Genomic DNA, 16466 nt, shown 5'->3' with positions numbered 1-16466 from the left:
CCAGAGGACACAACGTCCACAGTTTCCAAAAACAATTTGAAATGTGGACTCGTCAGACAACAGAACACTTTTCCACTTTTGCATCAGTCCATCTTTGAAGTGTAGCGTTTCTGGGTGTTGTTGATGAATGGCTTTTGCTTTGCATAGTAGAGTTTTAACTTGCACTTCCAGATGTACCGACCAACTGTATTTACTGACAGTGGTTTTCTGAAGTGTTGCTGAGCCCATGTAGTGATATCCTTTACACACCGATGTCGCTTTTTGATGCAGTACCGCCTGAGGGATCGAAGGTCCGTAATATCATGGCTTACGTGCAGTGATTTCTCCAGATTCTCTGAACCTTTTGATGATATTACAGACCGTAGATGGTGAAATTCCTTTCAATAGCTGGTTGAGAAATGTTGTTCTTAAACAATTTGCTCAGGCATTTGTTGACAAAGTGGTGACCCTCGCCTCGTCCTTGTTTGTGAATGACTGAGCATTTCATGGAAGCTGCTTTTATACCCAATCACCTGTTCCCAATTAGCCTGTTCACCTGTGGGATGTTCCAAATAAGTCTTTGATGAGCATTCCTCAACTTTCTCAGTCTTTTTTGCCACTTGTGCCAGCTTTTTTGAAACATGTTTCAGGCATAAAATTCCAAATGAGCTAATATTTGCAAAAAATAAAGTTTTCCAGTTCGAATGTTAAATATCTTGTCTTTACAGTCTATTCAATAGAATATAAGTTGAAAAGGATTTGCAAATCATTGTATTCTCTTTTTATTTACTATTTACACAACGTGACAACTTCACTGCTTTTGGCTTTCGTACATAGACTATACAGTAGGGCTGGAAGATTCATCGACATCAAGGTTTTAATTAGTGCGATAAATAAGCGAAGGAGGCTCTTTTTTTTTCTCCCCTGTCACCAACATTTGAGTAACAGACATGTTTGCCAAACAGAATTATTGAGCGTCTTGTTTGTTTCTCTCTCACTTTAAACAGGGAGAAAGTGTTCTCACTCTGTGCATCGCTCTCAGCACCTTTATTTAACAGCAGAATGAACTGAACACAGTGAGCCCTCTTTTTAGTCATTCACAACTTTTGTCTCGGTGGGCAGAGAGCAAGACTGCCAGCCAGGCCCGGCCCTAACCAATCTGGCGCCCTAGGCAAGATTTTAGGTGGCGCCCCCCCCCACATCGGCAGTGAAGTGTATATACTCACAAGAAACCGAATAGCTTTGTCTTTGACCTTTTTTTTACTTAAAGAAAGCAAATTAATAATCAGAATAGTTAACAAGATTAAAAAAAATATGAATAAATAAATGAATGCAAAAAATAAAAAATGAATATATGAAATACAATATTTTTTACATACATATTGCTTAATTAACATTAATGATGTGCACTTTAACAACTAGGCTTACAACTATACCTAATATATAAAGGGGTGGAAAAGTGACTATTACCTGCAGGGCAAACATTAGCTAACCAGAAGGCAATAACAATGTAAACAAAAACACCTGCTTAAAAGATCTAATACAAATGTCCCTGAGGAATGTAAGGTGGGAGTACTGTAATTACCTAACGTTACATTATTATTTTCCATAACAATTTAGCCCCCTCCACAATATTAACCCGACGTTAAAACAGAACTAGCTATTTATTGATTAGCAATTGCCGAGTCATGTAACATTAGCTTAATGCTAAAAAGCCAGGTTACTATCACATTCTGTAACAGACAAATCATTTCATGTAGGCTAACGTGTCCTGCTGGCCCCACTATGGACTGGACTCTTACTATTATGTTGGATCCACTATGGACTGGACTCTCACAATATTATGTCAGACCCACTCGACATCCATTGCTTTCGGTCTCCCCTAGAGGGGGGGGGTTACCCACATATGCGGTCCTCTCCAAGGTTTCTCATAGTCATTCACATCGACGTCCCACTGGGGTGAGTTTTTCCTTGCCCGTATGTGGGCTTTGTACCGAGGATGTTGTTGTGGCTTGTGCAGCCCTTTGAGACACTTGTGATTTAGGGCTATATAAATAAAGATTGATTGATTGATTGATTGAACGTTACCTACCTGCTACCTCTGTCTTTTTCTCGTTTCTCCTCCTCTTCTTTTCTCTTTTTTCTTCCCTGGGCACCTGACAGTTTTGGCCGTTTTGACATCTTGTGTTGATTTTTTGATGTGGTGACGTCCAAAAAGAGTCATGATACGGGAAGGGAGGGGGCGCACCGGGGGGGGGTAATGTTGTAACAAATAATATTTCTATTATATAGGCTTTACTTTGCATTTTAATTAACGTGGGGTTATTTTTTGTATTTAGAAATAATAGTACCAACTTTTTTTTTCTTTTTTCTCCTACATTTGTGGCACTGGCGTGGCGCCCCCTGATGGACGGCGCCCTTAGCATTTGCCTATACGGCCTATGCCACGGGCCGGCCCTGCTGCCAGCTTTACACACACAGGAAGCACAGACAGTCTTGCTACTCGCTAGTGAGAAGTTGCGGCAAAGAAGAGGAGAAAATACGATTCCAAAGCCAAATGTCTCGTTGTGGTAATAATGTTGATGGGCAATATTAGCAATTTCTAACATTTACGAAGGAGCGAGAATGCCTTGATCCGTAAAGACAAATATTAGAAGATTGCATATTGTTCTAAAGAGACAAGAATATGTTGAATGGCAGTCTAGAAGTAACATGTCTTCCATCACTCCTTATCGTCACACTTTTAGACATTTTTATGTATAAAATATAAAAACAGCTAATCGAATCGCAATTTTGGATAGAAAAAAAGGCAATTCGTTTTTTTTCTCCAAATGGTGCAGACCTAATATACAGTACCTCTTCCAAATGTTTGCAGGCAGCCGTTGCATCTGAAATGGTGCTAGCCTGCTGTCGGATTCTTCTCAAAGCCAACTCTAGTTGTTGAGCAGGAGGCAGACCCGGGTCTGGGAAGCCTGCTGCGTCTTCCAACTGAGCACAAGCCCAGAAAAAGTTGATCACGAGCTATAAAAAGAGGCTTTAGAAAATAGGATTCAAAACGAACCTTTTTAGCGCCACATAGAGCTTCTTTCTCATACTGGTCCAGCTGATGTTCCAGTTCCAACTCTCGCTGATCCCATGCAAGTTGGTGCTCTTCTTGAATCTTGGCAAAGACAAAGACAACAATTTACAATCATGGCTATTAGTGATGACCAGTGTTGGGTTAGTTACTGAAAAATAGTAACTAGTTACAGTTACTAGTTACTTTATTTCAAAAGTAACTCAGTTACTAACTCAGTTACTTGCACCAAAAAGTAATGCGTTACTGTGAAAAGTAACTATTTAGTTACTTCTTCTACTTTTTTTTTTAAAGCTCCCATTAATGCCCTTTTAGCCTTAATTTCAGTACTGTTATTGCACTGGAGAATAATACAATCTGTTGATCAACTTGACATGCATTTGCATCACTGAACTCTGCTAAGCAATGTGCTCTACATACAACACACAAAGACAAAGATATGTTTCAAAGGGCCAATTTATTTCAGGCCACAACAAATTGACAAAACTATTTTAAATAGCTGCAACATAACATACATAAGTAACAAACAGCATAATAACACTTAACACTAACCACGTTAAACCCAGATTCCGAACTAATAAAGGTCTTAACTCATTCTCTTTCTATGCCACTTCAATATGGAATGCACTCCCAACAGGTGTAAAAGAAAGGGCATCTCTAGCCTCCTTCAAAACCGCACTAAAACAACACCTCCAGGCAACTACAACCCTAAACTAACACCCTCCCTTCCACATAATACCTCTTCGGATTGTAAATAATCAAATGTAGACACTTTTTCTTATACTTTCTGATCTCTCTCTCTGTGTCCACTACTTGCTGTACATATCCTACCAAGTCAGTCCTACACTGTTTCAATGTCCATTTCTCTGATGATGCAATTGTTGATGACTGAAGTGCTGATACCAACCAAACCTAACTCCCCCTCCATATCCCACACCCCGGATTGTAAATAATGTAAATAATTCAATGTATATACCCTGATGATTATCTTGTGTGATGACTGTATTATGATGTTAGTATATATTTGATAGTATATATCTGTATCATGAATCAATTTAAGTGGACCCCGACTTAAACAAGTTAAAAAACTTATTTGGGTGTTGCCATTTAGTGGTCAATTGTACGGAATCTACTAATAAAAGTTTCAATCAATCAATCGATCAACAACATAGCTGTAAACCTGGCTTCACCTAAGGAAGGCACACGTGACATACACAGAGCCTAACCAGGCAGATTTGAATTGTTGTTTTAACTAAAATGTTCTTTTCTTTGTGCTCGACAAAAGAAAAGAAGTGAGAATATCTCATACTTGCCAACCCTCCCGAATTTCAGTGCCTCTCCCTGGGACAACCAGTCTCCAAATTTCTCCCGATTTCCAGCCGGACTTAAGGCACGCCCCCTCCCGGTCCGTGCGGATCTGAGTGGGGACAGCCTGTCGTCACGTCCGCTTGGCCAACCAAAAAGTAACCACAGAACACTATACCGTATAGTCGTAGTGTTCTGTGGTTACTTTTTTGTTGGCCAACGGTTTACGTTGTATTGCGCACCCCCCTCCCCTCCCCTTCCCACACTCAGACACACAGTCACACACACACACACAGAGAGCGCAGAGGAAGAATCAGAAGCACGTCTCTGCTTCGCTGGAATAAAACACACTCAGATCCTCAGTTTCTAGCCGATACTACATAAAAAATAACGTAAAATAACGCAGTAACGCATCATGTAGTAACGGTAACTGAGTTACTACAAAAATAACGCATTAGATTACTAGTTACCGCCAAAACTAACGGCGTTACAGTAACGCGTTACAAAGTAACGCGTTAGTCCCAACACTGGTGATGACTCATTAAAATCATCAATAAAATAATCAAAGTTGTCACCATGTTAAGCTGCACAATATTTTCCCCGAGTGAGTGGATGGTTCTCTCCTGCTCTTCCACCAGGTTCTTCAGGTACTTGATCTCCCCCTTTTGAACTTCCACCTCCCTACTTTTTCTCAGCTCCTGCAGACGGGCTTCCTCCATCTTCTTGTGCCACTCGGTGACCTGTTTTATGATGACCATTACCATACTGACCTCAGACAGTGATTGATTCTAGCAAACCTAGGTAAAGATAACTGACCTTCTGAGCCCCTTTTACATCCTTCAGAGTTGAAATGAGCTCCTCCAACTCTCCAAGCCTCAGCTCCAGCTCTTCTGCCCGACCCTCTGCCCTCCGCCGCTCTTCCTTGGCCTTTTTTTTCTCTTCGTGTGCTTTTGCTTTGTCCTCCAGGAGGTTTACCATGGTCATTGAGAACTTTTCCTGCTGCTGAAGCGGCAGGGCGCCCGCAAACTGCCTGCGAAGGGACTGGACGGTCTGTCGCAGGTGCTTGGAGCGATTCCTGCCCTCCTGTCGAGCGAGGAACAGAGCGCGCTCGCTGGCGTCCAGTCGCTGTTCGGCGCGCTGCTTGAAGGCCTCAAGCTGGTCCATGTGAGAGGCGGAAGCCTTTAGCTTGGCCACAGCGTCCGACTCACTGAGTTGCAGAGCCACAATGTGTTGGTGGAGCTTTGCAATGAGGGCCTTCTCATCCGTTTGCGACTTAAGAGAAGAATGGAGAGATTCAAGGGCCAACACAAGAAAACCAGAGCTTGAATCCTAAAAACATTACCTGGTAGTCTAGGATTTGTCTCCTCAAAGATTCTACTTCCTTGTCTTTGGACAGCTGCCTAGCCTGAAAAGCTGAGGCTTGTTTCACAGCAATGTCAGAAACCTCTCGAAGCCTGACAAAGACAAATGAATACCGTATTTTCCGCACTATTAGCCGCACCTAAAAACCACAAATTTACTCAAAAGCTGACAGTGCGGCTTATAACCCGGTGCGCTTTATATATGGATTAATATTAAGATTCATTTTCATAAAGTTTCGGTCTCGCAACTACGGTAAACAGCCGCCATCTTTTTTCCCCGTAGAAGAGGAAGTGCTTCTTCTTCTACGCAAGCAACCGCCAAGGTAAGCACCCGCCCCCATAGAACAGGAAGCGCTTCTTCTTCTACTGTAAGCAACCACCCGCCCGCGTAGAAGAAGAAGAAGAAGCGCGCGGATATTACGTTTCATTTCCTTTGTGTGTTTACATCTGTAAAGACCACAAAATGGCTCCTACTAAGCGACAGGTTTCCGGTTCATGAAAAGACGCAATCTCTCCATCTGCACACGGACTACTATTTCACAGCAACTGCCTAAAGACTTTTCCTTGAGGGGGGGGGGCACAGGTCCGGTGGCCATGGATGAAGTGCTGGCTGTCCAGAGTCGGGACCCGGGGTGGACCGCTCGCCTGTGCATCGGCTGGGAACATCTCTACGCTGCTGACCCGTCTCCGCTCGGGATGGTGTCCTGCTGGCCCCACTATGGACTGGACTCTTACTATTATGTTGGATCCACTATGGACTGGACTCTCACAATATTATGTCAGACCCACTCGACATCCATTGCTTTCGGTCTCCCCTAGAGGGGGGGGGTTACCCACATATGCGGTCCTCTCCAAGGTTTCTCATAGTCATTCACATCGACGTCCCACTGGGGTGAGTTTTTCCTTGCCCGTATGTGGGCTTTGTACCGAGGATGTCGTTGTGGCTTGTGCAGCCCTTTGAGACACTTGTGATTTAGGGCTATATAAATAAAGATTGATTGATTGAAGATTGAAGAAAAGCTGGCTACTTTCCGTGCATATTGTAAAAACAAGATAGCTGAAAAAAAGATCCGGCCAGAGAACATTATCAACATGGACGAGGTTCCACTGACTTTTGATATTCCTGTGAACCGCACTGTGGATACAACGGGAGCACGTACGGTGAATATTCGCACCACAGGGAATGAGAAGTCATCCTTCACTGTGGTTCTAGCTTGCCATGCTAATGGCCAGAAACTTCCACCCATGGTGATATTCAAAAGGAAGACCTTGCCAAAAGAGACCTTTCCAGCCGGCGTCATCATAAAAGCTAACTCGAAGGGATGGATGGATGAAGAAAAGATGAGCGAGTGGTTAAGGTAAGTTTACGCGAAGAGGCCGGGTGGCTTTTTTCACGCAGCTCCGTCCATGTTGATATACGACTCCATGCGCGCCCACATCACGCTGGTTTTTAATATATTATTAAAGTTTGACTGACCTATCTGACTGTTTTTTTGACATTCCTTTAGCGCAGTTAGATGCGGCTTATAACACGGGCGGCTTATAGGTGGACAAAGTTTTGGAATATGCCGTTCATTGAAGGCGCGGCTTATAACCCAGGGCGGTTTATGGTGCGGAAAATACGGTAAATCAATCCGGATTACACGTCTGAGCTGTGGCAAGGACTGCAAGTCTACATGCCATTGTCCAGTATTACAATAATGCCAATGTCAAACCTACTTGGAAACTTCTAAGCGAAGTTCCACCTCTGTGGCCTCAAACGTGGCAATCCTGGCTCGGTCTGCGTCGCTTGATGCTTTTGTGACGCATTCGCCCAACTCATCTCTCAGCTCCCTCTCCACCCGCTGTGCTTCTACATTCATTTTGGTCAGCTGAGGGAAGACAGACAACAAAGACAATGAAATTGGTGGACGCTTGCTAGATCTTCCCTGGGATCACATAGTAGCAAACCTCGGCAAACTTGGCCTCCAGTTCAGAGTTGCGATCCTCCGCCTGCTTGAGCGAGTTCTTCATGTGTTCGTACATGGTATGAGCGTGCTCGGCTCTCTGTCTCTCGTTCAGCTCCTTCATCTCCAGGGTTGTGATCCGCCTGGCAGCTGAGACCTTCTCATTGTTGACCAAGGCTTTATCAGCCTTCTCCATGCCGCTCTCGCTCGCTGATGATAAAGCACAATGAAAGTCCAAATTCAACACCCTCGACGCAAACCCCATAGGGGTGATGGAAGGATAGGCAGTGCCTGAGAGCTGCGGCCTGCCACCATGACCCCCCCACTCCCTCCCCTCTGTTGCTAGATATCTCGAGGTGTACGTTGTATGTATGTATATTTGGTTATGTTTTAGTTTTTCCTCTGTTTGTTTTATTTCCTGTCAACGCTTTTATTTTGGTTGTTTCCTGCTTGTCTCCCTGAGCGCTGTTTCCCCTCAGCTGCGGCTGATTGGCACCTGGCCACACCTGGTGTCAATCAGCCAGCTGCTATTTAAACCTGCCTTGCCATCCAGTCTGTGCTGGAGTATTGTCGATGTGATTGTCATTACTACTTGTCGTCGTAGCGGTAAGCTGTTCCTGATAGCTATTTGTAGTTTGCTGTCTCCAAGCTTCTTGTTTTCCTGTTAGCTATATCTAGTTAGCCGTTAGCTGTTTCCAGTTTTTCTGTTTGCTGGTTCCTGTTTCCAGTTTGGCTATTCCTAGTTCCTTTTCCTGTACCAAGTCTGCCTTCTCTGCATCTTGGGGTTCGTCCCCAACACTTTGTGACAATGTATATGTGCTTTGCTATGGAGGTTTTTTTCCACTCCAGACTGGGCCCACTTAGGAGCCCAGTCTAGATTGTATTTTTTTACTCATCCTTCCCCAGTGTTTACCTTTTTCCCATCTTTTACGGGGCGCCTTGTGGCAACCCATCAGCGTTCCTGTTCTGTAACCCTGTACACTGTTTGTTTGTCTAATCTTGAACGGGTTTGTGTTGAAAACAAAGTTTCATTGTACTTGTGCAATGACAATAAAGACCTATCCTCACACTGGCTTGGACGTCAGACAGAACCTACCATTTCCACTCGTGTTCTCCCATGCTTGCTCCAATGTGTGCAGCTTCTCCTTGGTGATCTCCAGCTCTTTGCTAATAGCAGCAATATGTCCTCGCAGAGACTCGTTCTCACTCTTTAGAAAGGAGAGATGATGTCAAGGCTGTCTTTAGACGCACAAAACTAACAAAGATAATTCCCACCTCCAAATGTTCCAGATTGGTGGTTCTCTTGATGAGGAGGCCGTCCCTCTGTAGCATGTCTCTGTACTTGACTGTGAGCTCCGTGTACTGTCTGTTGGCCTTCTCCAGGTCTGACGAGGGCACGCTGTCATCCAAGGCCTTCTGCAGGGCGGCTATTTTGTATGCAGCCATTTCCTTCGTACACCACAAACAATTTAAAGGGGAACATTATCACCAGACCTATGTAAGCGTCAATAAATACCTTGATGTTGCAGAAAAAAGACCATATATTTTTTCAACCGATTTCCGAACTCTAAATGGGTGAATCTTGGCGAATTAAACGCCTTTCTAGTATTCGCTCTCGGAGCGATGTTGTCGGAGGGTGTAACAACACGAACATGGACGGATTCAAGTTGCACCAGTGGCCCAAAGATGCGAAAGTGGCAAGAAATTGGACGAAATTTGTTCAAAATACGAGGCTGTGGGGAAAGCCGACGAAATGGTCAGTCGTTTGTTCCGCACACTTTACCGACGAAAGCTATGCTACGACAAAGATGGCAAGAATGTGTGGATATCATGTGACACTCAAAGCAGATGCTGACATCAACTCCAAAACTGGACAGATCATCTTTCAGGAAAAGAGAGCGGATGAGGGTATGTCTACAGAATATATTAATTGATGAAAACTTTATTCATTACTCGCGGTTTTACGTAAATTATTATACATAAACTGTGTTTACCAATAATTTAGCTTAAAAACATTTATTTTTTTCAATCATTCGAGTACTTTCGGGTAGTCTTGTGTAATGCAGTATTTTGTGTCTATTTAGGTATGGTTAACCTGAGTGCTGAAATCGTGGAAAAATATATGTTCTTAGCGCGCCTGAAATGGGCTGTCTGCACTCTCAAAGTGCATGTTGTTGCCAAATGTATTTCATATGCTGTAAACCTAGTTCATAGTTGTTAGTTTCCTTTAATGCCAAACAAACACATACCAATCGTTGGTTAGAAAGCGATCGCCGAATTCGTCCTCGCTTTCTCCCGTGTCGCTGGCTGTCGTGTCGGTTTCGCTTGCATACGGTTCAAACCGATATGGCTCAATAGCTTCAGTTTCTTCTTCAATTTCGTTTTCGCTACCTGCCTCCACACTACAACCATCCGTTTCAATACATGCGTAATCTGTTGAATCGCTTAAGCCGCTGAAATCCGAGTTTGAATCCGAGCTAATGTCGCTATACCTTGCTGTTCTATGCGCCATGTTTGTTTGTATTGGCATCACTGTGTGACGTCACAGGAAAATGGACGGGTGTTTATAACGATGGTTAAAATCAGGCACTTTGAAGCTTTTTTTAGGGATATTGCGTGATGGGTAAAATTTTGAAAAAAACTTCGAAAAATAAAATAAGCCACTGGGAACTGATTTTTAATGGTTTTAACCATTCTGAAATTGTGATAATTTTCCCCTTTAAGGACAGTTGACCAAAAAGACAGCAGAAGACTAATCAGGCCCGTACTCTTTATCCTGGAAACTGCAGTTTCAGTCAGAGGCTCGCTGAAACAAATAAAGCTTTTTGTTCGACGATTCCTCATGGGCGTCTCCTTGGCTCATCACCCATTACACGACTAACAAATATACAACAACTGCAAATGTATTTTACAGTTTGTATTGGCATCACTGTGTGACGTCACAGGAAAATGGACGGGTGTATATAACGATGGTTTAAATCAGGCACTTTGAAGCTTTTTTTAGGGATATTGCGTGATGGGTAAAACTTTGAAAAAAACTTTGAAAAATAAAATAAGCCACTGGGAACTGATTTTTAATGGTTTTAACCATTCTGAAATTGTGATAATGTTCCCCTTTAAGGAGGCTTGGACGTTAGATTGAGGCTACACAAGACCTCTACCTTGTATCTCTGGAGGTAGCCTATCCTCTGGGTGACCGAGGCCTGCATTTGACTGCTCTCATCCCTCAGTCTGCTGACTTCTTTGCGGAGGTGCTGTTCCTGCTCCATCACGGTGGTGCAGCGTCGAGTCAGCTTTTTCTCGTTGACCTTTGACACGGTCAACTTGCGCAGGGCTTCGCTGAGCTGTCTCTTGACTTCTTCCGGGTCCTTCTGAAGAGTGTCCAGTAGTTCCTTCAAGCACACGAAGAGTTGAGAAATGGTGCTACGAAGCCGGCCCGAATGGTGTGTCGCTTCTTTTTGACTTACGCTGAAATGTTGGAGTTGAACAGCATCCACCTGCTGTTGCTCTTTAAGTTTGCTGCTCACACTTGTAAGAATGTCTTTCTCCTTCTGCCAGCACGCCTTCTCACTGCACACAAGCAGAAGAGCAATCCTGGGTCAAAGTTTAGGACGACGCCAGACCAATAGAAAAATAGGCTAGTTAAAAAGTGCACCAAAAGATCCCTGACCCGCACGGGAACGCTAGCTTGTTAAAGAGCAGAAGAAAGTAATTCCTAAATAACAGCAGAGGTGGGTAGAGTATAGGGATGTCCCGATCCGATATTTGGATCGGATCGGCTGCCGATATTTGCCAAAAAATGAATATCGGCAAGGCATGGGAAAATGCCGATCCAGATCCAGTTTTAAAAAAAAAACAACTCCGGTCCGTGTTTTCCAACGCACCGATTTAAATAATACATTCCACTTTTCTGCTGCTCCCTAATTTCCGTTCCGCATTTTCCAGCACACCTTCAACACATCCACAGGTCTGTGGATTCTCACGCAGTTGCTTTTAGCTGCTGGCATTACACGACAGGCTCTTCTCACTCTTTTCTGTGTCTCCCTCTCACAGACAGCAAGCGCACCTTCTTACACACGTCACATACTGTCACGTCATACGTCACATACGTATACGTCCTCCCCGAGCAGAGAGGTAGCAGCATGGCTAACGTTAGCTGTGCTGCTAGCGCAGCCGCTAAGGTGCGCGCCTGTGCAATTGCGCACGGCAAATCTATGCCACGCACAAAATCAAATAAAAAAAATAAGCGCATAACAATTTTCGACACACGGACACGACAGAGAAAACAGTTTTCGTCATCATTGTTCAAATATTGTAACGTCTGCCGAGACGCTTATCTCCATTCGGTGCCACACGTCCACACCATCAAAATGCAGAGGCAAACATTTCCAGATCAACACCGTATGATTAAAAAATAGTGATTTTTTTAGTTGTGATTTCCTTCTCTGTATGAAAGTTTAAAAGTAGCATATATTAATGCAGTATGAAGAAGAATGTTATAATGTAGACACATAGAATCATCATACTGCTGTGATTAAATGCATCAAGTGTTCATTCAAGGCTAAGGCAAAATATCCACATATATATGGTGTATCGTGACATGGCCTAAACATATCGCAATTTTTAAAAAAAAGGCCATATCGCCCAGCCCTAGTTCAATGATGCCATTTCTGTTCGTCATGTATAATTTTGTCTATTTTGTGTTTATCCTTGAATAAACAGGTCAGTTTCTTGTTACCAACCATTGTGTATTATTCAAACTCCCCTAATTCAGCTGGCTAGTTGTTATCAAGAGTACTAAAACCCTTTTCAACATGATTCTGACAACTAAATAGGCTAAATAACTTTAAACTTTAATACATGCTCGGATAGGCCAGTATCGGTATCGGATCGGAAGTGCAAAAACCTGGATCGGGACATCCCTAGTAGAGTACTCAAGTAAGAGTAGAATAATGACTCAAGTCAAAGTCACAATTATTACGTGACTAAGAGCTCTGTGAAAAAATACTCAAGTATTGAGTAACTTGTGTGTAACTTCTGATTTATTTAGTAACTATTTTTTAATGCTTCTTCCACTACAATCATAGTGTGAGTGTGTTCTTGTATTTCTACCCTTCTTGAGACATCAACAAGGAAAAATACCTTCCATATGAGGAGCGGTGAACAAGTTAGGACCGAAATCATGGTCCCAAAACAGAAAACTATTGCATCTAATAGAGAATGTCTCATTTGCACCCCTGGTGGTGAAATGATCAAAATTAGGGTGGTCTCAAAAAGGAGGAATTTTTCAAATTGATTGTGTGTTGGTTTTAAAAGTGCTCCCCCTCTGGTCAATACATGTAATAACAAGTGTGTGTAAGTTTGGCCAAAATTTAAAAAAAAAAAATTATATATAAGTTAAAGTTAAAGTACCAATGATTGTCACACACACACTAGGTGTGGTGAAATTTGTCCTCTGTATTTGACCCATCACCCTTGATCACCCCCTGGGAGGGGAGGGGAGCAGTGAGCAGCAGCGGTGGCCGCGCCCGGGAATCATTTTTGGTGATTTAACCCCCAATTCCAACCCTTGATGCTGAGTGCCAAGCAGGGAGGTAATGGCTCCCATTTTTATAGTCTTTGGTATGACTCGGCCGGTGTTTGAACTCACAACCTACATACTGTAATAACCTGAAGTAAATATTGAAGATTAAAAACCAATTACAAACAAAAAAAAACTTAACTAAAAGCCTATCTTTTTTATATTTGCATAGTATGTGTATAATATTAATGTTGTAAATACAAATCTTTATATATCTACAAAGGGTGGTCCTAAAAAGGGTGGCATTTTTTCAGGTCTCAAGAAGGTAACAAATATAAGAATGTGTGTGTGTGTCAGCTACAATTTACTGCAGTTTGTTTTCTCTAGTTGGAAGTGGATTTCTTGTGAACATTTCCACTGACACAGATGACAGCACATGATATAAATGTTATTTTTACTACTTTGAAAGTAATCATTTAAGATGTGTGCTGCCTTGTCTGACATAATGTCACATTTTACCAATCAGTAAATAAATAATTCAGTTTCTTCTACTTTTACAGCTGCATGTAAAGTTGTAGTTTCCATGCTCTTATCTCTAAAGTGACTGATGCAGTGTGCCTCTCCTACACTAGGGGGCGATTGTGATCATTTCCGCTTGTTTAGCTATTGGGTTACGCCAGGGGTCGGCAACCTTTACCAGTCAAAGAGCCATTTTGACCAGTTTCACAAATTATAGAAACCAATGGGAGCCACAAAATTTTTTGAAATTTTAAATGAAATAGCAGTGCATACAAAGTTTTTTTTTTTGCTTTGTGCTATGTATAAACCAGGTATCTCAGACACGCTGCCCACACCTTTATATGGAATTCTTTAGCTGGTGCGGCACGCGAGTTTTATATGAATAGCGCTTGTCAGCGTCATGCGTGCCGTGATGGTACAGCATATAGCGCCCACTACAACCAGCGTGCCTGATTATCTACATGTTGTATGGGGCTTTCGCTTGCTCACACAAGTGACAGCAAGGCATACTTACTCAACAACCACACAGGTTACACTGACGGTGGCAGTATAAAAAAAACTTTAACACTCTTACTAATAATGCGCCACACTGTAAACCCACACCAAACAAGAAGGACAAACACATTTCGGGAGAACATCTGCACCGTAACACAACATAAACACAACAGGACAAATACCCAGAATCCCATGCAGCCCTAACTCTTCTGGGATACATTATACACCCCCGCCCACCTCAACCGTCGCACAGAGAGAGAGAGGGGGGGTGGGGTGGGGGGTTGTTGTGTGAGGAAGCAGGCTTGGGGTAGGGGCGGGGTTTGGTGGTAGCAGGGGTGTATAATGTATCCCGGAAGAGTTAGGGCTGCATGGGATTCTGGGTGTTTGTTCTGTTGTGTTTATGTTGTGTTAAGGTGCAGATGTTCTCCCGAAATGTGTTTATTCTTGTTTGGTTTTGGTTCAAAGTGTGGCGCATTATTAGTAAGAGTGTTAAAGTTGTTTTATATGGTCACCGTCAGTGTAACCTGTGTGGCTGTTGACCAAGTATGCCTTGCTGTCACGTACGTGTGCAAGCAGAAGATGTATATTGTATAACAATTGTTAGGCTGGCACGCTGTTAATACAGATTGTAGAGGGTGCTGAATGTTGTACCATCATCGCACACCCTTATTATATCTGTAAGGGTGAAAATCGGTGAATATTGATCCTGCGAGAGGCACTGAAATCCGGAAGTCTCACGGGAAAATTGGGGGGTTCAGCAAGTAAGCTGCTGAGCCGCATCAGAGTGATCAAAGAGCCGCATGCGGCTCCGGAGCCGCGGGTTGCCGACCCCTGGGTTACGCAAATCAAACACAGTAGAAGCAGAGAATACTACATGCTAATAAGCTAACGCTAGTAACTTTCACGCTCCGGATCTAACAAACAATGCTAATGTTGGTAATGTTTAATGTGTTTAGTTTGGGGGACCAGTGATTTTACCAACCTGAGATGTTCTTCATAGAGAAGCCCTTGCTGGTGGCTAATAACTGCAAACTTGTCTTTGTATGTTTCCACTGTGCTGATTAACTTCTCCCTGGTGCTCTCCTGGTTGTGGAGCTCCTAATGAACATCGAAACATGTTGAAGACACAAGTGACCTTGCATGCTTTTGCTCCTGTCACACAAGGTGCCAGACCTGAAGCAGTCGAATGGCGTACTCGTTCAATGAATTGATGACCTCTGTGCTGCTGGGGTCCAGACCCTCAGGAAGGGCCAGAGGACGGAAGGGGACTCCGCTGCTGCCCGACTTCCTCAGGTGTTCCACTTCACTTTCCAGGTGGCTCATCTGACTCATCAAAACACACGTGGAAGTTACAATCAGCTTTGTCAAGCTGTCTTGATACAAATCAGATGAATCGTTTTTTTATGCTCATTTTCAATGCTCAAAAGAAATGATTCTATATGTTTGAGATACTGTGTGTTTTTGACAGATCCAAATGAAATTCAAATTAAACTACTGCAGTAATACCATTTTATGGTACAGCGGTTAGTTGCTATGCTTTTTCAAATGTTGTTGTAATAAGACCATATTTTGGGTATATTAGATGGAATTTTTTTTGTTTTGACTGTCTGCAGTCTTCTTCAGAAGGGTCACCTGACCACTGTGACGTGTTGCCTATCAGCTGTTCTTATAGGCGTGGCCAACCAGGCAGACCTGTCAAGTCTACCTGGTTGGCTCCCCCCGCGCCGCTTGATGGTTAATGGAGGAGGTAGTCCCAGGTACGCTCCCTCATCCCGATTGATGGTTTCATTAAGCGATCGCCTCCTTAATCCATCGTTTGAATGTGTTGCTTTACGTGCCGATAATTTTGCCGGTCCCGGTCCATGATGTGGTTATTTATTTTGCAATGATCTGATATGGCTGATTATACGATTTCCTGTTTGGATTTTTGTTTTAGGCTTCTTGCATATTTGCCAACCCTCCCGGATTTTACGGGAGACTCCCGAAATTCAGCGCCTCTCCCGAAAACCTCCCGGGACAAATTTTCTCCCGAAAATCTCCCGAAATTCAGGTGGAGCTGGAAGGCACGCCCCCTCCAGCTCCATGCGGACCTGAGTGACGTCAGGTGCGCAACACCACGTAAATCGTTGGCCAACCAAAAAGTAACCCCAGTACGTTATAGCCAACATTCACCAGGAGATGGCAACAGACAAACATAGATAACTCTATTACATTATCCCCTTTTAGAAATGTATAGAAGTTACTCAAAATAAATAAACAACCCA

General features: G+C 43.2%; 1 protein-coding gene and 1 pseudogene across 5 annotated transcripts in view; one reads left to right on the top strand and one right to left on the bottom strand.

Annotated features, from left to right (window-relative positions):
* The window catches only part of LOC133612796 (centrosomal protein of 290 kDa-like), a 73598-nt pseudogene extending 58088 nt beyond the window's left edge, over positions 1 to 15510 (top strand).
* cep290 (centrosomal protein 290) overlaps positions 1 to 16466 on the bottom strand; it is a 100439-nt gene that overhangs the window by 21607 nt on the left and 62366 nt on the right. For all 5 annotated transcript variants that reach the window (XM_072913895.1, XM_061970401.2, XM_072913898.1 and 2 more), the window contains 13 exons: positions 15376 to 15525; positions 15185 to 15300; positions 11135 to 11237; positions 10829 to 11059; positions 8943 to 9116; positions 8764 to 8875; positions 7672 to 7877; positions 7441 to 7592; positions 5703 to 5814; positions 5177 to 5632; positions 4936 to 5100; positions 3041 to 3139; positions 2836 to 2967 (listed from right to left, as the gene is read on the bottom strand). In XM_072913895.1, coding sequence (XP_072769996.1) covers positions 2836 to 2967; positions 3041 to 3139; positions 4936 to 5100; positions 5177 to 5632; positions 5703 to 5814; positions 7441 to 7592; positions 7672 to 7877; positions 8764 to 8875; positions 8943 to 9116; positions 10829 to 11059; positions 11135 to 11237; positions 15185 to 15300; positions 15376 to 15525 — 2208 coding nt within the window. The remainder of the gene's footprint in view (positions 1 to 2835; positions 2968 to 3040; positions 3140 to 4935; positions 5101 to 5176; positions 5633 to 5702; positions 5815 to 7440; positions 7593 to 7671; positions 7878 to 8763; positions 8876 to 8942; positions 9117 to 10828; positions 11060 to 11134; positions 11238 to 15184; positions 15301 to 15375; positions 15526 to 16466) is intronic.

This window comes from Nerophis lumbriciformis, linkage group LG10, assembly GCF_033978685.3.
Source record: "Nerophis lumbriciformis linkage group LG10, RoL_Nlum_v2.1, whole genome shotgun sequence".
Taxonomy (NCBI): Eukaryota; Metazoa; Chordata; class Actinopteri; order Syngnathiformes; family Syngnathidae; genus Nerophis; species Nerophis lumbriciformis.
This window is presented reverse-complemented; position numbering and strand designations above follow the sequence as displayed.